The sequence below is a fragment of the Manis pentadactyla genome, chromosome 5 (genome assembly GCF_030020395.1).
Source record: "Manis pentadactyla isolate mManPen7 chromosome 5, mManPen7.hap1, whole genome shotgun sequence".
Taxonomy (NCBI): domain Eukaryota; kingdom Metazoa; phylum Chordata; class Mammalia; order Pholidota; family Manidae; genus Manis; species Manis pentadactyla.
The window spans coordinates 33,451,651-33,473,739 of record NC_080023.1 but is presented as its reverse complement, the minus strand read 5'-3'; the positions used below and the strand labels follow the sequence as shown (position 1 = coordinate 33,473,739).

The following is a 22,089-nucleotide window of genomic DNA, read 5'->3' as shown; positions in this document are numbered from 1 at the left end:
AACAAGTCACCCACCTAAAGATTTAAGTAGGATTTCTTCCCCTATGGGGAAAGGAGATTTCCATGTGCTACCAGAATTTTTCTCTGAAATAATGACAAAAGTAATATTAATGATACCTAACAATTATTACACACATGGCATCAGGCTTTACTTTAAGTAACTTATATTTATTAACTAAGAATCTTCACAACCCTTTGAATTAATAGCTCTGCTACTAAATGACTACATGATAGGACCATGGACAAGTTACTTAGCCTACCTGTTTCCTTATCAGTAAAATGGGATATAAATCAACTACTTTACAGAATATCACCCTCAGGAATAGCTATTAGCAAACTATTAATTATAGCATGGACTGGGTTGTACTGTTAATCAATTGTTAATTTAAGGAACTCTTCCAAATAGATGATTTTTAAATATTGAATGACCCTGAGCCTCCTAAAAGACTGCAGCTCTTGCTTTGGATATGACCTTGTGAGAGTCAAAATAGCTGGAATAAAATGACCCAAGAAATTGTTAATAGTTAAGAATTTATTTAATGAATTTAATAAATACTTGTTCCTCATTTATAAATAGCACAAGTTTTGATCTTTAGCATAAAAAATACATATATACATAATAAAAAATTCCATATTCTACTCACCCTAAGACTCTAGCATATACACAAATAGATGGTTTTTCAAGTCTAGTATCTCTAGGGCAATATCTAGCTTGGAATTTTTAGAGGATATGATGCTGTTGCATTTGTAATTCCTTTTCGCTTAAGATCTCCATTTCTATTCTAGTACATATCCATTATTTCAAGCACTATTTTGTTTAAACTTCAACTATTCTGGGCACTGGCTAAACAAGGGTATTCACTTTGTAAAACATTTTATACTATATTATACAATGATTATTTGTGCATTGTTTCTTTATGGATGTGATGTCACAAAGCTTACTTAAAAAAAAACTTAAATGTCTTAACTAACCATAATTCACTCTCATCATTCATTCACTACTGCTTCCCTTACCAATTAGATCATTTATACCATATCACTTTTCAATGTTCTCTAGTTGAATCACACGCCTCAAATAAAGTAGGTATTCAAAAGATGTTTGCTGATGAATTAATGTATATGTTTAAGTTCTCAAATTTCAGGCTATTACTACTGTTTATGACCTTTAGAAATCTCTTTAACTCGTTTTGAAGCATAACCCAATTTCTTATCATTTCAACTGTAAATTTTCAAAATGTATCTCAAAAAGCTCTTAAAAAATGTAACAATGTCATCCTCATATCTTACAAAATTAAAAGCAGTTTCTTAATTTCTGAATGTGGATAAAAATTTTCCCCAACAGATCAACAGAGGTGAGGCTTAGAACCTCTCCCCCCATTTTGAGAGAAATCTTCTGCATCCGTGGATGTTTTATTGCCCTTGTATAGCTTGTATTAACACATAGTCTACAGGCACATACCTGATAATCTACATTTGCTCTCTTACAACACTAAACTAAGTTTTCTACCTTTATCTTACATCTACCTACCACTTCAGCATTTTATTAAAAATAATGATAATAATAATAATAAAGGGAGAAATGTGGGATCCACATACAAATCAAGTATAAAAATCAAACGAATATTCATATTTGACCTGATTGTTTATAGTTCATAATGTGTGATCAAAACCGAAAGTTTCTGTCATGACTGCCCTTGCACTGTTCACCAAGTAAGAACTTATTCACTATGTAAGAATTTGTTCACCATGTAAGAACTTGTTCGTTATACTTTAGAAGATTGGAGACTGTTGAGAATTAGGCTTGGGGTTGATTAATGATTGTGCATTGAGTCCCCTATACAGAATTTTGTTGTTGTTAACAACCATTTGATCAATAAATATAAGATATGCCCTCTCAAAAATAAATAAATAAATAAATAAAATTTCCCCAATAGTCTCAAGAAAAACAATTTTATAGTGATTTGTTTGAAACAGAGTTGAAATAAGTCCACACATTATATTTGGTTGATATATTTATTAAACAACTTTTAATGTCAAGATTCTCTCTCTCCCTGTGTTTTTCTTTAAAATTTATTGAAAAACTGGATCATTTATCCTAGATTTTCACTGTCTGAATGTTCGCTGATTGTATTCCCATGGTGCCATTTAACATGTTCCTCTGTTCCCTGTAAATCCCTATAATGTAGTCATCAGATCTAAAGGCTTTTCTTTTTAGATCTAGTTTATTTGGGAGCAAAAAATACTTCATAGGTGCTGTTGGTATGTATTTCAATCAGAAGGCACATAAGATTTTTTTTTTTTAATTCATCCCCAATTTTGAAAATCATCTTTTATGACTAAAAGTAATTCAGGGCTGAGCCACAGTTTCCCTTGGACACATTTCTATTCAACAATACTACCATCTGGTGGTAATTGACAGTAACTACAGACGTGGAACATCAACTGGAACATACGATGTTTAACCAGATTCTGGATTGAGATGGGCAGGGGGTTGGGTTAGGGTAGCAGAGTGGGTAGCACAGCTATACGTGACATTTCCATACAACTGGAGAAATCTGAATATGGCCTGTATATTAGGCAATAATGTTGTAACAATGTTAAATGTCTTAAAAATGATAATGGTATTGTGATTACATAGGAAAATTAATTTTTTGTCAAGAGATAAACATGATGAAATATTTAAAGGTGAAGCACAAAATGTTTAACAACTAATGTTCAAATGGTTCAGCAAAAAGAAATTTTAGAGAGATTAAGCAAATGTGGCCAAATGTTAACAACTGAACAATCTAGGCAAAGGATATATGGATCTTTATTATATAATTCTTTCAACTTCTCTGTAGGTTTAAAGTTTTTTAATATAAAATGCTAGGAAAAAAGATACTGTGATAGGAGTTCACATGGTGATATGCAAAATAAAGTTCACTGCAACATTGCAACTGAATGTCCATCAACAGAGGAATGGATACAGAATGATGCATTAACAGAATACTATGCAGCAGTTACAATAAAGATAAGGAGATCTTATTAAACTGTATTGAATGACAATACATACTTGGCTGATGACATAATATGATACTACATATGTTCATTTTTTAAAACTCACAAAGGGAATACTATAGGCTGATTATGGATGAATGTACACACAGTAAAGGTATTTTTAAAACTGGATAGGAAGGATGTAGACCAAAACTGAAGTATGTTTATTTACATTAGAAAGGAGGCAAGAAATAGAAAGGATTGGGAAGAATACGAAGGGAGGGGGGGAAAAAAAGGAAGCATACATGGTAAAATGTTACCACTTGTTACTTGGAGTCATGTGTACAGTAGATGTTTACTATATTACTCTGTGACCTTTCAACATGGTTTTCATGATAAGTGAATTTTCAACTTTTTATACCAATCACATTTAATCAAGTATTTAATTGCAAGTGATATGTGTTGAATTGATAAATGTGTATACAGTATAAAGCTTTAAAAAAATGTATACAAATCAATGAACTAGTACAATACAGCTATCAACGACAGGGCAGGGCTATGGAGTCATGAAGTAATAGCTGAGTCATGACCCTCCATATTTCCACAATAAAATGGAAGAGAAAGTCAAGTTCAGAACTCAAAAATATTCTAATAGGGGTGAAAGGAGAAGATATCTAGTAGTAGAGTCTGGGGTAACTAAAATAGTTTGAATTTTTCTAAGTGTTACCATTCGGTGATGAAAAGGAAACTAGATACTCAATCAAAAAGCTACGTTAATATATGGAAGTACATGATATTGAATGGAAGCATGAAAAAGATTCTTATCCAAAGCCCTGGGAAGAAGTAGAACTTAGAAAAGAGGCAGGCAGTGGCCTTTCTTATTGATCTGCAAAGAAAAATACAAGCAGAAAGGAAGAAGGGTGCACCACCATAATGCAAACACTCAAAAATCCTATCTTTTGTAATAATTCTGTAGAAATCCTATCACCTTATTTACTTTAACTGACACCTAATAAATATCTATCAACTTTAATAAGTGTCTATTGAACAAATATGTGCAATATTCCCAAAAGTTACCATCCATAAGTCACAGATGATACTCAGGTTACACCATGTCCTCCCTTTAATAAATATAAATATAATGAATACAAATATAACTGAAACAGGGAAATATAAAAGAAAATGTAATGGCCATGCCAGTGAAACCAAGAAGGTTCTCTTGAAGAATGAACCCAGTACAAACATGTGTAAATGAACAGATACCCTCAGCCTGCACATTCTAACTCCAGAATTTTTACATTTTACCAATATAAGCAAAGACATAATTTCAATCGAAAATTTGTCATCACCACAATCCTACCTTCAGTTTTCTGCTGTAAAACTGTCATCAAATGTTCTATAGCTTCATCCACATGCAGCCCATGAAGATCTAAAACATTCTGTGGCAAAAGGGAGGCATTGACTTTCTCAAAGATCTCCACAGCAGCAAGGTGATTGGCTTCTTTCATCTTCTGCTCATGGAGACTACCCTTTAATTATAAACATCACCAGGAAACACTATGTTACTCAATAGGCAATGAGGAAACAGTGCCCCAAATAAAAGACAGAAAAAAGGGAACAAATCTAAAATTTTAAATAAAGCAATGGGCTAATATACAAGAATGAACCAAAATTTAGATGAATTTCAGTGGATTAATAATGTATCTCTTAAACTACTAATTCATCTTCCTAACATATTTCTTGATCCAAGTCATAGAAGAGGGAAATGTAAATAAACATTACCCACCCAACTCAAGAAGGAATCCACTGGTTTATCCTTTGATAATCTTGGGTCTCACCCCTTTCAACACCTTGTATACCTCAGAAGCCATCACCCAAGGTTTGCTATTAGGGCTCACAGAGTTACACCAGTATGGTATCTTTCTCTGCTCAACCACGAAAAAGTTGGCCATATGGAACCACAAAAATAAAGATTAATCAGGCAAGGATCTTATAATACCATGTCAAATGAAACCAGGTAGAAAATTTTACCTCCTCAAAAGATACAATTCTAACTTTGTTTTTCTGACTATAAAAGTGATACATTAGGGGGAATCACAGGAAGATGGTGGTGTGAGTAGTTCAGAGGAAATCTCCTCCCCAAAACATACATATTTATTAAAATACAATAAATACAACTATTCCTAAAAGAGACACCAGTGGATGCAGTACAACAGCCAGGATACATCTACATCTGTGAGAACCCAACATCACTCGAAGGGGGTAAGATACAAGCTGCGGCCAGGCGGGACCCGAAAGCTCTCCCACCCCAAAATCTGGCGGGAAGAAAGGAGTGGGAATGGGGAGGGAGTGAAAGCCCAGCACTGCTAAACAACCAGATCTAGAAATCCACACCCAGAACACAGACACAAGGTGCATGGGGTGCTGGATATTAGAGAAACGGAAAAGCAAAACCTGTGGGCAGGTCCCCACAACCGGCGCCCCTGAGACAGAAGAAAAGTGAGTGCTTTCTGCAAGTCTGAAAGAGACAGGGACCCCATAGCTGGACGAAATTGTCCCAGCAGCTGAGAATACCGGGGAAACTTAGGCGCCTTTAACCCTGGGGAGGCAGTGCAGCTCTGAAGCCCCTCACAGCACTAAGCAGCCTGCTAGTCGTTCCTCCAACTGGCACAGACCCCGACACACCAGCCCAGTAGCAGGAGAGTGGTAACACACGCAGGGAATGGCAGCGCCAGAAGGGACCGAGAGCAGATCCGTGTGCTGCAGGACTGGCTTGTGCTAGCCCACAGCGGCGTGACTGAACAGCCCGGGCGTGGCTCGCGCACACCGTCAGCAGCGAACCCAGAGGAGCCTGGTAGAAGCCTGTGCGGAAGGGCCCCGCGCGCACCTGCAGCGGAGCCAGAGGGAGCAGGCGCACTCCCAGCAGCCGACCGGAATCCCAGCCCAACGCACAGCTACCTGGGCGAGACCCAAAGGCCACTGTTGCTACACAGCTGCCCGGAAGGGTCACCGCTAGCATGGAGGAGCCCACCTGGCATGCCTGCCACTCCCCGCAGGGCTCCACGCTGCTCTGACGGACACCCCGCCCACAGCAGCTTAGGGGACTAACCCGGTGGCTGCTCCAGGAGTGTGAGAAGCCGTCACAGGCAGCGGAGGAGGGCAAGGCATCCAGCAAGCAGGAAAGAACTTTCTTCTCCCAGCTGACACACCCGCAACCTGCCTACAGCCACTGCGATCACCATGAAAAGGCAAAAAAATCTGGTTCAGTCCAAGATAGTTACACCTGAGAAAGGATCTGCAGAGGCAAACCTAACCAGTCTCCCTGAAAAAGAATTCAAAATAAAAATCATAAACATGCTGACAGAGCTGCAGAAAAACATGCAAGAGCTAAGGGATGAAGTCCGGAGGGAGATTACAGATGTCCGGAGGGAGATTACAGAGGTGAAACAAACTCTGGAAGGATTTATAAGCAAAATGGATAAGATGCAAGAGGCCATTGATGGATAGAAACAAGAGAACAGGAACGCATAGAAGCTGATGCAGAGAGAGATAAAAGGATCTCCAGGAATGAAACAATATTAAGAGAACTGTGTGACCAATCCAAAAGGAACAATATCCACATAATAGGGGTACAAGAGGAAGAGAGAGAAAAAGGGATAGAAAGTGTCCTTGAGGAAATAATTGCTGAGAACTTCCCCAAACTGGGGGAGGAAATAGTTGCTCAGACTACGGAGGCACACAGAACTCCCGAGAGATGGGATCTAAACAGGACAACACCAAGACACATAATAATTAAAATGGCAAAGATCAAGGACAAGGACAGAGTAGTAAAGGCAGCCAGGGAGAGAAAAAAGGTCACCTACAAAAGAAAACCCATCAGGCTGTCATCAGACTTCTCAACAGAAACCTTACAGGCCAGAAGAGAATGGCATGATATATTTAATGCAATGAAACAGAAGGGCCTTGAACCAAGGATACTGTATCCAGCACAATTATCATTTGAACATGAAGGAGGGACTAAACAATTCACAGACAAGCAAAAGTTCAGGGAATTTGCCTCCCACAAACCACCTCTACAGGGTATCTTAGAGGGACTGCTCTAGATGGGAGCACTCCTAAAAAGAGCACAGGAAAAAACACCCAACATATGAAGAATGGAGGAGGAGGAAAAAGAAGGGAAAGAAATAATCATCCGACTGTGTCTATAACAGCTCAATAAGCGAGTAAGGTCAGACAGTAAGGAAGTAAACAAGCTAACCTTGAACCTTTGGTAACGACAAATCTAAAGCCTGCAATGGCAATAAGTACATATCTTTCAGTAATCACCCTAAATGTAAATGGACTGAAAGCACCAATAAAAAGACAGAGTAATAAAATGGATAAAAAAGTAAGACCCATCTATATGCTGCTTACAACAGACTCACCTCAAACCCAAAGACATGCACAGATTAAAAGTCAAGGGACGGAGAAAGATATTTCATGCAAACAACAGAGAGAAAAAAGCAGGTGTTACAATACTAGTATCAGACAAAATACACTTCAAAATAAAGAAAGTAACAAGAGATAAAGAAGGACATTATATAATGAAAAAGGGCTCAGTCCACCAAGAGGATATAACCATTATAAGTATATATGAACCCAATACAGGAGCACCAATATATGTGAAACAAATACTAACAGAATTAAAGGAGGAAATAGAATGCAATGCACTCATTTTGGGAGACTTTAACACACCACTCACTCCAAAGGACAGATCCACAAGACAGAAAATAAGTAAGGACACAGAGGCACTGAACAACGCTAGAACAGATGAACCTAATAGACATCTATAGAACTCTACATCCAAAAGCAACAGGATACACATTCTTCTCAAGTGCACATGGAACATTCCCCAGAATAGACCAGTTATTGGCCACAAAAAGAACCTTGGTAAATTCCAAAAGATTGAAATCCTACCAGCCAACTTTTCAGACCACAAAGGTATAAAACTAGAAATAAATTGTGCAAAGAAAGCAAAAAGGCTCAAAAACACATGGAGGCTTAACAACATGCTCCTAAATAACCAATGGATCAATGACCAAATTAAAATGGAGATCCAGCAATATATGGAAACAAACGACAACAACAACACAAAGCCCCAACTTCTGTGGGATGCAGCAAAAGCAGTCTTAAGAGGAAAGTATATAGCAATGCCGGCATATTTAAAGCAGGAAGAACAATCCCAAATGAATAGTCTAATGTCACAGTTATCGAAATTGGAAACAGAAGAACAAATGAGGCCTAAGGTCAGCAGACGGAGGGACATAATAAAGATCAGAGAAGAAACAAATAAAATTGAGAAGAATAAAACAATAGAAAAAGATCAATGAAATTAAGAGCTGGTTTATCGAGAAAATAAACAAAATAGTTAAGTCTCTAGCCAGACTTATTAAGAGAAAAAGAGAGTCAACACACATCAACAGAATCAGAAATGAGAAAGGAAAAATCACAACAGACCCCACAGAAATACAAAGAATTATTAGAGAATACTATGAAAACCTATATGCTAACAAGCTGGGAAACCTTGGAGAAATGGACAACTTCCTAGAAAAATACAACCTTCCAAGATTGACGGAGAAAGAAACAGAAAATCTAAACAGACCGATTACCAGCAACGAAATTGAATCGGTAATCAAAAAACTACCCAAGAACAAAACCTTCAGACCAGATGGATTTACCTCGGAATTATATCAGACATACAGAGAAGACACAACACCCATTATCCTTAAAGTTTTCCAAAATATAGAAGAGGAGGGAATACTCCCAAACTCATTCTATGAAGCCAACATCACCCTAATACCAAAACCAGGCAAAGACCCCACCAAAAAAGAAAACTACAGACCAATATCCCTGATGAACGTAGATGCAAAAATATTCAACAAAATATTAGCAAGCGGAATTCAAAAATAAATCAAAAGGATCATACACCATGACCAGGTGGGATTCATCCCAGGGATGCAAGGATAGTACAACATTCAAAAATCCATTAACATCATCCACATCAACAAAAAGAAAGACAAAAACCACATGATCACCTCCATAGATGCTGAAAAAGCATTTGATAAAATTCAACAACCATTCATGATAAAAACTCTCAACAAAATGGGTATAGAGGGCAAGTACCTCAACATAATAAAGGCCATATATGATAAACCCACAGCTAACATCATACTGAAAAGCGAAAAGCTGAAAGGTTTTCCTCTGTGATCAGGAACAAGACAGGGATGCCCACTATCCCCACTGTTATTCAACATAGTACTGGAGGTCTTCCCACGGCAATTAGACAAAACAAAGAAATACAAGAAATCCAGATTGGTAAAGAAGAAGTTAAACCATCACTATTTGCAGATGGCATGATATTGTACATAAAAAACCCTAAAGACTCCACTCCAAAACTACTAGAGCTAATATTGGAATTCAGCAAAGTTGCAGGATACAAAATTAACACACAGAAATCTGTGGCTTTCCTATACACTAACAATAAACGAATAGAAAGAGAAATCAGGAAGACAATTCCATTCACAATAGCATCAAAAAGAATTAAATACCTAGGAATAAACCTAACCAAGGAAGTGAAAGACCTATACCCTGAAAACTATAAGACACTCTTAAGAGAAATTAAAGAGGTCACTAACAAATGGAAACTCATCCCATGCTCCTGGCTAGGAAGAATTAATATCGTCAAAATGGCCATCCTGCCCAAAGCAATATACAGATTCGATGCAATCCCTATCAAATTACCAACAGCTTTCTTCAATGAACTGGAACAAATAGTTCAAAAATTCATATGGAACCATCAAAGACCCCGAATAGCCAAAGCAATCCTGAGAAGGAAGAATAAAGTGGGGTGGATCTCACTCCCCAACTTCAAGCTCTACTACAAAGCCACAGTAATCAAGACAATTTGGTACTGGCACAAGAACAGAGCCACAGACCAATGGAACAGAATAGAGACTCCAAACATTAGCCCAAACATATACGATCAACTAATATTCGAAAAAGGGTCCATGGACATACAACGGGGAAATGACAGTCTCTTCAACAGATGGTGCTGGCAAAACTGGACAGCTACATGGAAGAGAATGAAACTAGATCACTGTCTAACCCCATACACAAAAGTAAATTCGAAATGGATCAAAGACTTGAATGTAAGTCATGAAACCATAAAACTCTTAGAAAAAAACGTAGGCAAAAATCTCTTAGACATAAACATGAGTGACCTCTTCTTGAACATATCTCCCCGGGCAAGGGAAACAAAAGCAAAAATGAACAAGTGGGACTATATCAAGCTGAAAAGCTTCTGTACAGCAAAGAACACCATCAATACAACAAAAAGGTATCCTACAGTATGGGAGAATATATTCGAAAATGAAAAATCCGATAAAGGGTTGACATTCAAAATATATGAAGAGCTCACACACCTCAACAAACAAAAAGCAAATAATCCAATTAAAAAATGGGCAGAGGAGCTGAATAGACAGTTCTCTAAAGAAGAAATTCAGATGGCCAACAGACACATGAAAAGATGTTCCACATTGCTTGACATCAGAGAAATGCAAATAAAAACCACAATGAGATATCATCTCACACCAGTAAGGATGGCTACCATCCAAAAGACAAACAACAACAAATGTTGGCGAGGTTGTGGAGAAAGGGGAACCCTCCTACACTGCTGGTGGGAATGTAAATTAGTTCAACCATTATGGAAAGCAGTATGGAGGTTCCTCAAAATGCTCAAAATAGAAATAGCATTTGACCCAGGAATTCCACTTCTAGGAATTTACCCTGAGAATGCAGCACTCCAGTTTGAAAAAGACAGATGCACCCCTATGTTTATCGCTGCACTATTTACAATAGCCAAGATATGGAAGCAACCTAAATGTCCACCAGTAGATGATTGGATAATGAAGATGTGGTACATATACACAATGGAAAATTACGCAGCCCTAAGAAAAATCAAATCCTACCATTTGCAACAACATGGATGGAGCTAGAGGGTATTACGCTCAGTGAAATAAGCCAGGCGGAGATAGACAAGTACCAATGATCTCACTCATATGTGGAGTATAAGAACAAAAGAAAACTGAAGGAACAAAACAGCAGCAGAAACACAGAACCCAAGAATGGACTAATAGTTACCAAAGGGAAAGGGACTGGGGAGGATGGGTGGGAAGGGAGGGATAAGGGCGGGAAGAAAAGAAAGGGGGCATTACGATTAGCATGTATAGTGTTGGGGAGGCACGGGGAGAGCTGTGCAACACAGAGAAGACAAGTAGTGATTCTACAGCATCTTTCTATGTTGACGGACAGTGACTGTGAACTTGGTGACAAGTAGTGATTTTACAGCATCTTACTCTGTTGATGGACAGTGACTGTGAACGGGGATGTGGTGGGGACTTGGTGAAGGGGGGAGCCTAGTAAACATAATGTCCTTCATGTAATTGTAGATTAATGATACCAAAAAAAAAAATACATCAAGATGATCATACACCATGACCAAGTGGGATTCATCCCAGGGATGCAAGGATGGTACAACATTCAAAAATCCATCAACATCATCCACCACATAAACAAAAAGAAAGACAAAAACCACATGATCATCTTCATAGATGCTGAATAAGCATTTGACAAAATTCAACATCCATTCATGATAAAAACTCTCAACAAAATGGGCATAGAGGGCAAGTACCTCAACATAATAAAGGCCATATATGATAAACCCACAGCTAACATCATACTGAACAGCGAGAGGATGAAACCTTTTCCTCTGAGATTGGGAACAAGAAAGGGATGCCCACTCTCCCCACTGTTATTCAACACGGTACTGGAGGTCCTAGCCACGGCAATCAGACAAAACAAAGAAATACAAGGAATCCAGATTGGTAAAGAAGAAGTCAAACTGTCACTATTTGCAGATGACATGATAAAGTACATAAAAAACCCTAAAGACTCCACTCCAAAACTACTAGAACTGATACCGGAATTCAGCAACATTGCAGGATACAGAATTAACACACAGAAATCTGTAGCTTCCTATACACTAACAATGAACTAATAGAAAGAGAAATCAGGAAAACAATTCCTTTCACAATAGCGTCAAAAATAATAAAATACCTAGGAATAAACCTAACCAAGGAAGTGAAAGACCTATACGCTGAAAACTACAAGACACTCTTAAGAGAAATTAGAGAGGTTACTAACAAATGGAAACTCATCCCATGCTCCTGGCTAGGAAGAATTAATATTGTCAAAATGGCTATCCCGCCCAAAGCAATATACAGATTCGATGCAATCCCTATCAAATTACCAACAGCTTTCTTCAATGAACTGGAACAAATAGTTCAAAAATTCATATGGAACCGTCAAAGACCCCGAATAGCCAAAGCAATCCTGAGAAGGAAGAATAAAGTGGGGTGGATCTCACTCCCCAACTTCAAGCTCTACTACAAAGCCACAGTAATCAAGACAATTTGGTACTGGCACAAGAACAGAGCCACAGACCAGTGGAACAGAATAGAGACTCCGGACATTAACCCAAACATGTATGGTCAATTAACATACGATAAAGGAGCCATGGACATACAATGGGGAAATGACAGTCTCTTCAACAGATGGTGCTGGCAAAACTGGACAGCTACATGGAAGAGAATGAAACTGGATCACTGTCTAACCCCATACACAAAAGTAAATTCGAAATGGATCAAAGACTTGAATGTAAGTCATGAAACCATAAAACTCTTAGAAAAAAACGTAGGCAAAAATCTCTTAGACATAAACATGAGTGACTTCTTCATGAACATGTCTCCCCAGGCAAGGGAAACAAAGGCAAAAATGAACAAGTGGGACTATATCAAGCTGAAAAGCTTCTGTACAGCAAAGAACACCATCAATACAACAAAAAGGTATCCTACAGTATGGGAGAATATATTCGAAAATGAAAAATCCGATAAAGGATTGACATCCAAAATACATAAAGAGCTCACACACCTCAAAAAACAAAAAGCAAATAATCCAATTAAAAAATGGGCAGAGGAGCTGAATAGACAGTTCTCTAAAGAAGAAATCCAGATGGCCAACAGGCACATGAAAAGATGCTCCACATCGCTAATCATCAGAGAAATGCAAATTAAAACCACAATGAGATATCACCTCACACCAGTAAGGATCACCATCATCGAAAAGACAAACAACAACAAATGTTGGCATGGTTGTGGAGAAAGGGGGACCCTCCTACACTGCTGGTGGGAATGTAAACTAGTTCAACCATTGTGGAAAGCAGTATGGAGGTTCCTCAGAATGCCCAAAATAGAAATACCATTTGACCCAGGAATTCCACTTCTAGGAATTTACCCTAAGAATGCAGCACTCCAGTTTGAAAAAGACAGATGCACCCCTATGTTTATCGCTGCACTATTTAGAACAGCCAAGATATGGAAGCAACCTAAATGTCCATCAGTAGATGAATGGATAAAGAAGATGTGGTACATATACACAATGGAATGTTATTCAGCCATAAGAAGAAAACAAATCCTACCATTTGCAATAACATGGATGTAGCTAGAGGGTATTATGCTCAGTGAAATAAGCTAGGCGGAGGACAAGTACCAAATGATTTCACTCATATGTGGAGTATAAGAACAAAGAAAAAACTGAAGGAACAAAACAGCAGCAGAATCACAGAACCCAATAATGGACTTATAGTTACTAAAAGGAAAGGTACTGGGGACGATGGGTGGGAAGGGAGGGATAAGGGTGGGGAAATAGAAAGAGGGCATTACAATTAGCATGTATAGTGCGTGGGGGGCACGGGGAGGGCTGTGCAATACAGAGAAGACAAGTAGTGATTTTACAGCATCTTACTATGTTGATGGACAGTGACTGTGAAGGGGTATGATGTTGGGGGGACTTAGTGAAGGGGGGAACCTAGTAAACATAATGTTCTTTCTGCAATTGTAGGTTAATGATTGCAAAAAAAAAAAAAAGTGATACATTACTAAAAATTCAAACATGTTAGCAATGACAGGCCCCTGTAGTCCCACTGAGATGGCCAGAATTAACATTCTATTGTCTTTCCACCAGAAACCTTTTATCTGTTTAGTAGTAGTACTGAATGAGAGAATCTAACCTAAAAGAAAAAAATATGGATTTTCAGAAGAACCTGAAATTCATGTAAGCTGTACATGCAAAAGCAACCATAGAAATTGAGCATTTCAAGAGATGAAATTCTCAGAATCATACATTCATTTTTTTAATTAAGGTATAATTGATATACACTCTTATGAAGGTTTCACAAGAAAAACAATGTGGTTACTACATTCACCCTTATTATCGAGTCCCCCCCCAATATCCTATTGCAGTCACTGTCCATCAGTGTAGTAAGATGCCATAGAGTCACCACTTGTCTTTTCTGTGCTACACTGTCTTCCCTGTGACCCCACACACACCATGTGCACTAATCATGATACCCAACAATCCCTTTCTCCCTCTCTCCCCACCCACCCTTCCCCACCCCTCCCCTTTGGTAACTGCTAGTCCCTTCTTGGAGTCTGTGAGTCTGCTGCTATTTTGTTCCTTCAGTTTTGCTTCGTTGTTATACTCCACAAATGAGGGAAATCGTTTGGTACTTGTCTTTCTCCACCTGGCTTATTTCACTGAGCATAATACCTCTAGCTCCATCGATGTTGTTGCAAATGGTAGGATGTTTCTTTCTTATGGCTGAATAGTATTCCATTGTGTATGTACCACATCTTTACCCATTCACTTACTGATGGACACTTACTTAGATTACTTACATACCTTGGTTACTGTAAATAGTGCTGCAATAAACATAGGGGTGCATATGTCTTCTTGAATCTGAGAACTTGTTTTCTTTGGGCAAATTCCTAGGAGTGGAATTCCTGGGTCACATGGTATTTCTACTTTTAGTTTCTTGGGGAACCTCCATATTGCTTTCCACAATGGCTGAACTAGTTTACATTCCCACCAGCAGTGTAGAAGTGTTCCCCTTTCTCTGCATCCTCACCAGCATTTGCTGTTCCTTGTCTTTTCGATGTTGGCCATCCTAAGTGGTGTGAAGTGATATCTCATTGTGGTTTTAATTTGCATTTCCCTGATTATTAGCGATGTGGAGCATATTTCTATGTGCCTGTTAGTCATCTGAATTTCTTCTTTGGAGAAATGTCTGTTCATATCCTCTGCCCATTTTTTAATAGGGTTATATGCCTTTTGGATATTGAGGAATGTGAGTGAGTTCTTTACATATTTTGGATGTTTTTACATTTAGGGTTATTATCGATAGGTATGTACCTATTGCCGCAGGCTTTAGATTCGTGGTTACCAAAGGTTCAAGGGTAATTCCCTTACTATCTAACAGTCTAATTTAACTCATTTAGTATGTTATTACAAACACAACCTAAAGGTTCTTTTTTTTTTCCTTCCTTTTTCTTCTTACTCCATTCTTTATATGTTAGGTATCATATTCTGTACTCTTTGTCTATCCCTTGACTGACTTTGGGGGTAGTTGATTTGATTTCACATTTGCTTAGTAATTAATTGTTCTCCCTTCTTTACTGTGGTTTTATTTCCTCTGGTGACAGCTATTTAGCCTTAGGAGCACTTCCATCTATAGCAGTCTCTCCAAAATACACTGCAGAGATGGTTTGTGGAAAGTAAATTCTCTCAGCTTTTGCTTATCTGAAAATTGTTTAATCCCTCCTTCAAATTTAAATGATAATCTTGCTGGGTAGAGTATTCTTGGTTCAAGGGCATCATACATTTATTTTATATTAAAATATAAATTCCCCAGAATAACTCAATCTAGTCACAACACAGTATTTATCTGTTTCAAGATTATTCAGACATTGTGACAAAGGAAAAAAAAATACAGGTATCCCCCCTTTCTGAAAGTTTCTGTTACACCCATTTGTTTTTATGAAAGACCTATATTAGCACCTGTTTTCACTAACCAAAAAAATACAGAGAGGATTTTTGCCTTTATGAAAAAAGGTGAAAAGCAAAAACAGCATTCAGCATTTGTTTTGCAACAAGCCATTACAGAGACACCAACACACCCAAGCAGTGAGAGTGGCACCGCCAAGCTCCTTCCCTGGGAACTACACTCAGCATCTCAACATCAGGCAGCCATGGCTTTGAACTGCATCTGTGAGTGTCTGCTTTATCTCGATTTATTTTGTGTATCCATTAGCAAGATGTGTCCTGAGGTATCAGAAAAATCTAAGAGAGGTTACTTTTTAGGTCTAGGAATACTAAAATTTTTCCATATAAAATAATGGTAATTGATTCTTCTTTTTATGCCATTTTGGCCTACAAAAGTTTTCTTAGGAATACTCTACTTTCAGTTATCAGGGTAACCTGTAATCAGTTTTCCTCTTTACCTGCTGGGCATAAAATGTGGCAACATTTTTTTTCCCCATCCGATAAGCTTCTTTTGCCTTGCTGTAGCATTCCATCCTCTTTTGTTGGTGCAGAAAAGCCTCTGCCCTATAGTCATTGTACTCTGGGTACTCAAAATCCTGGAAAGATGGTTCGCTTGGTGTATTTTCAGTCTCTTTCAATTTCTTTGCCTATAGATGTTACACAAAAGTAAAATACAAAAAAGTAGAAAACATTAGCTTTATTTTCAGAAAATGTATATGGAAATTGGGCTCTACTATTTATCTTCCTTCTTAGAAAACAGATTCTCCCCAGTGTCTACCTAGTAAGTCATGCACTTAGAACTATCATTAACTTTTTCATGACACAAATGTACCCCTTTTTTAACTACTCTTTGTTAGAGCATGTTGAAAGTTCTCTAAAATGATCAAAATGTAATTAATTACAAAATCAAGCCAAAAGAGGGACTCAAAGATATTCAAAGAATGAAACTCATTTATGTAATGTAAAATCTTCCAAATTTTAGTTTGTAAACCCACTCAAAGGGTCCAGTCATTGAAGGTAGTAATGGAATATTTTAGTTTATATTTTCTAAAAAACAGTCAATAAAATAATTCAATAATATTCTTTGTACGGCAGAAGGCCATGTGGAGTGGAGGGCCTTGTAGTTAATAAAAATTAGAAGTAGGTTTATAGGGCAGTTCTCAGTCAGTTGGCTACCAACTAGCACTATGGTAGTGTTGACTTTTTGAAAAATTATCTATCAAGTAATTGTTACCCAAAATGGACCTATAAATTAAAGAAGTAAAAGCAACTCTACTAAAACACAAGGTGATGAAAATAATAATCACGTAAATTTGCCTCAATGCTATCCACCAGATAGAAAATTATATTTTTCTGAAGAAACTTCTTAGATAGTACATCCACATATCTCTAAAATACCAAAAGTCAGTGTTAAAAAAAACTACAAATATAATGACTTCTATATCCCACTTGGCTTTTCATTTATTCCATTCTCCAAGTGTTATTTGCAGAAAACTACTTGCAAACAGCAACCTGATATTTCTTAGCATGTCATGGCAGGGGGAGGGATGGGAGATTAATTACTATGATTTAAGTTGATTTTTTAAAAGCTTAAAAGAATTCCAAGTATCAGGTGCCATAACAAGTAATTTAAGGAACATTTTATGAACATTCAACCAATAATCACCCTGAAAATATCATCTTCAATTTTTTAAACAAATCATGCTTTTCTTATATGATTAACTAAATTAAACAGTGTTGTTACTTGTTTATTTTATAAATGCTGAAAACTCATTACATTAGAAATAATATCAGACTGTAATTACAATATACTCTATAACACAATCTTTAAATGCTAAATTTTTATGTAATATCATTTAATATATTAAATGCTACATAAACATATGTATTTTATATATTATTAATTGACAAAAATAATTTTTAAATTTTCTGTCTGTGAATGAAGTTCAGAAGCCAAGAAACATTGGCCTAATATATAATAGTGATTGGTTGCATAATTTCTTCACTCACTATTACATTTTGCTTACTTAGCCCTTAGAATTTAAGAGGTTTAAAAGAGTTAAAGAACAGAAAAGAATAGAATAAAGGCATCACTCCTAACTCATTACCAGAGTCAAAAATCTGTAAATACACGTCAATTTATTTTTGCAAAAACTACCCAGCTTATTTTTATGAAAGAATAAAAAGCTCTCACATAAGACTATTCATAGGAACTACATCCTCATGTCACTCTAGCCAGTACTTAATCAGTTTGTTTTCATACTAATGTTTAAATATTAAGTATATGGCTTGCATCCCTGTTAAAAATCAAAGATTTTGAGGAAAAAGGATAATAAAAATGCTATCTCTACTTTTGAAAAGCCCATAATACCACACAGTATGAACAAAAACATTTCATACCATCAGTATTAGTTTTCATTCTAAAAAATGTAAATCATATTTGGTTCTCTGGGAAGACACCCTTAATTTCTTTTTCTTAAAAAAGAAAAAACAGTATATAATTAGAGAGTTACTTTTCTTTAAAATAAAACTAAAATTTATTTTTATATCTATTTCATAGTGATATGGTTTACTATAGCTTCATTAACAAGGGCCAAGTAAAATATATGCTTAGTAAGAATTCACCTAATTAGTGCCATCTATTCTCTTGAAAGCTTGAGGTACTGTAATACCTAGGTAAATACTGTAAAACCATTTCCTTTGGTTTAAAAAAACTTGTAAATTTTATTAGAGGCTAAAGGGAAAAAGCAGTAGTACTAATAAAACACAGTTTTAAGTGTTAGTTTCTTGAAAACAGATAAACCAAAATGTTACTGGTATCATGATACTCCCCTTTAGTATCTGTGGTCCTTTAGGGTTCTGGGATATCAAAGACAGACTATTCTGCCCACAAATCTTGTATGATTTTTTTTTATCAGTGTTGTGAGACTTGTCTATACTTTGTGAGGAAGGCTAAGAAAAATCTCCAGAATAACTTCAAGTTCACATTTTGGCCAACATTTACATAACTCACAAAATCTTTTCTGATTCCAACATTTTCCAACCATCTTCCACTTTGAGCAAGCACATCTTCTCCCCATTGTCTCCTCTTTTAACTGATGACCCACAGTGCCTTGCTTTATTATCAGGAGAGAGAAGTAATCTTCATCCCCACTTGAGCCTTAAAGGTCTTATTATCATCTTGCATATTCTGTTTCTTACAATATACTGTACCTATCTATCCATGATGAACACAGGCATTAGTGGTATCACTTGGTTCCTATCTCATATACAGCACTAAAAGATCACATGAATACCAAAATTACATACACACACATAGGTTACACACATACATATATACATATATATCAACTTAGTCATAGTAAAATATTAAAGAAAAAAGGGAGACACAATTTATCCCTGAGTAGTCTTATTAATTAGTATGAATAGCAGGGTGATAGAAGTCTGTTAAAAAAAAGCTTACAGCTAATTCAAGATCAATCGTGTTTTTATGCATTTGCAAAGTATAATCCAAAAATAAACAATTCCATTTGCAGGAGCATCAAAAAGAATAAAATACTTATAAACAAATTTAACAAAAGACATAAACCTTATACTCATAACTGCAACACACTAAAATTAAGAAGACCCAAATAAATTGAAAGATACCTCATTTCATGGATTAGAATATAATATTGTTAAGATAGTGATACACCTCAAATTAATCTACAGACTCAACACAATCCCCATGAAAATTCCAGCTGGCTTCTTTGCAGTAACTGACAAGCTAATCATAATTGACAAGCTAATTCACATGGAAATCCAAGGGGACCAAAAAACGATCTTGAAAGAACATAGTTGGAAACCCACTCCCAACTTCAAAAATTTCAATGCTACAGTAATCAAGACAGTGTGGTACTGGCATAAAGATAGACACACTGATCAATGAGATAGAACTGAGTCTAGCAATAAACTTAGTCCCTTCATTTTTGACAAGAGTGCTAAGAAAATTCAATAAAGAAATAACAGTCTTTACAACAAGTGGTGTTTTGACAGACAACTGGATATCCACATGCAGAAGAATGAACTTAGACCCCATCTCATGCCACATATAAAAATTAATTCAAAATGGGTCAAAGATCTAAATGTAAGCACTGAAACTATAAAACTCTTAAAAGATAGGTGTAAATCCTCATAAACTTGGATTAGGCAATGGTTTCTTAGATGACATGAAATGTACAAGCAACGAAAGAAAAGACTGTACACTATCAGAATTAAAAACTTTCACTGCTTCAAAGGATACCATCAAAAAAGTGAAGACAACCCTCAAAATGGGAGGAACTTTACAAATCTTATTTCTAATAAGGAACTTGTATCTTTATAAAATATATAAAGAACTCATACAACTCAAGAACAAAAAAACAATAATTTTAACAGGCAAAGGATATAAATTCATTTCTTCAAAGAAGATACACAAATGGTCATTAAGCACATGAAAATTTGCTCAACGTCACCAGTGGTAAGGGAAAAGCAAATCAAAACCACAAAGCGATACCACCTCTGTATTAATCATGTCTTTTAATTGGGGTATTCTGATGATTTGACATCTGTGGCATTGCTCACCCCTGGAAAGACAGTCCCTCACCCCTCTAATTCCTAGAGATAGCCAAACAACTCACCTGCCAGTGCACTTTACATATGCAAACCAACCAGTCTAGAGCCCATGCCCCCAAGCACCTCCTTAATGGGGCTCTCACTCTCCAGGCCACCATCCATACACCTTCATCACCCAAGTCAGGTACCAGAAAACTAGAGACAGTTTCTATGCCCTGGAGCTTCCTGAAATTATGTAAACTAGCCAATTAAAGTCTGTTACCTTGCCTCAGAATGTCTTCCCACAGAAACCACAAAAAAGGCTCCTGCCCACATTTCTCGTGACTCTCTCTGCCCCACTGACCAACCCTGGTGCTTCCCCATTTGTCCCTGGGTGGCAGGCAATGAATGCCTCCTGTTTCTAGAGCCCTGGGAGTAGTACAATGAACGTCTTCCTTCATGACATTTTCAAGCCTGGGTACTTGCCATTCCTGATTAAAAACAAATCCCAGGTACCCTTAGAATAACTTTATACTCACTAAAATGGCTATAATCAAAAAAATAGATAATAACAAGTGTCAGAGAGGACATGTAACAAACATAAAATGGTATGGCCACTTTGGAAGAATGTTTAGGAGCTTCTCAATGGTTAAATATTTCTGGCGAATATTTATACCTAAGACTCATCATATTACCACCCCACTGCTACTCAATTAAGTCTCATACTCTACTGTGTATAGTCTACACAGAAAAAGCAACAGGGAATTTAACTGCTTGTCCTACACAATGATACTGAAGAAAATCAACTATAAATTATTTTAAGCAAACAGATATTATAAACCAAATATGCTATTAGCAGTTAAATTCTCAGTCAAGTCAAAATGATGAAAAATAATTATAAATTGTCAACAAACATTTTCATACATAGTTATTTACCATTACAGTAAAAAATAAGTAACTCTATACCTTTTTCTCCTTAGACTTCTGTGCAGTATGAGAAGTGACATTCTCATTTTGGTGAACAAACTCTTGCGCTACAACTGTTTTTACAGGGTCTCCTTCAAGAACACAGTTTAGAAATTGTACTGTGTGTTCTAATGAATAGCTGTAGAGAGTTTAAGTACAAATATGATGTCAATAAATAAAAATAAAATTTACATGGTAACATTAACATAAGTAATCCTTCAAGTATATTAGAATATGAAAAATTAGCTTACTTCTAAGTTTTAAATATCAAAATTAAGTGCTCATTATGTATCTCAAGGCTAAAGAGTGACCAGAGAGAAACTGTCGAGTAATAGGCTCTCAAAATTAATTCTTTAAAATGAATACCAAAAGGAAACATATTAATAACTAATTCACTTCCCAATCTTTTATTCCAGGTAGATTATCCACATTAAATCTTTCTTCCATGTTAATACCTATACTCCTTAAGTCCTTTGTTGGATTCACACATGGTTTAAGTTTCCTTTAAACATCAAACAATTATCTTTAAACTGACATTTTTATTGCGTCAAATTTCACTTTTTACTTACACCATGGAGTTCTTGTTAACAAAAATCTAAGC

At 36.6% G+C, this 22,089-nt stretch overlaps 1 protein-coding gene across 11 annotated transcripts in view; it reads right to left on the bottom strand.

Annotated features, from left to right (window-relative positions):
* N4BP2 (NEDD4 binding protein 2) overlaps positions 1–22,089 on the bottom strand; it is a 135,695-nt gene that overhangs the window by 21,371 nt on the left and 92,235 nt on the right. For 9 of the 11 annotated variants that reach the window (XM_036908514.2, XM_057502163.1, XM_057502165.1 and 6 more), the window contains 4 exons: positions 21,489–21,627; positions 16,409–16,597; positions 4,336–4,504; positions 15–83 (listed from right to left, as the gene is read on the bottom strand). In XM_036908514.2, the coding sequence (XP_036764409.2) occupies positions 15–83; positions 4,336–4,504; positions 16,409–16,597; positions 21,489–21,627 (566 nt within the window). The remainder of the gene's footprint in view (positions 1–14; positions 84–4,335; positions 4,505–16,408; positions 16,598–21,488; positions 21,628–22,089) is intronic. The other 2 variants (XM_036908521.2, XM_036908515.2) reach the window with 1 other exon arrangement.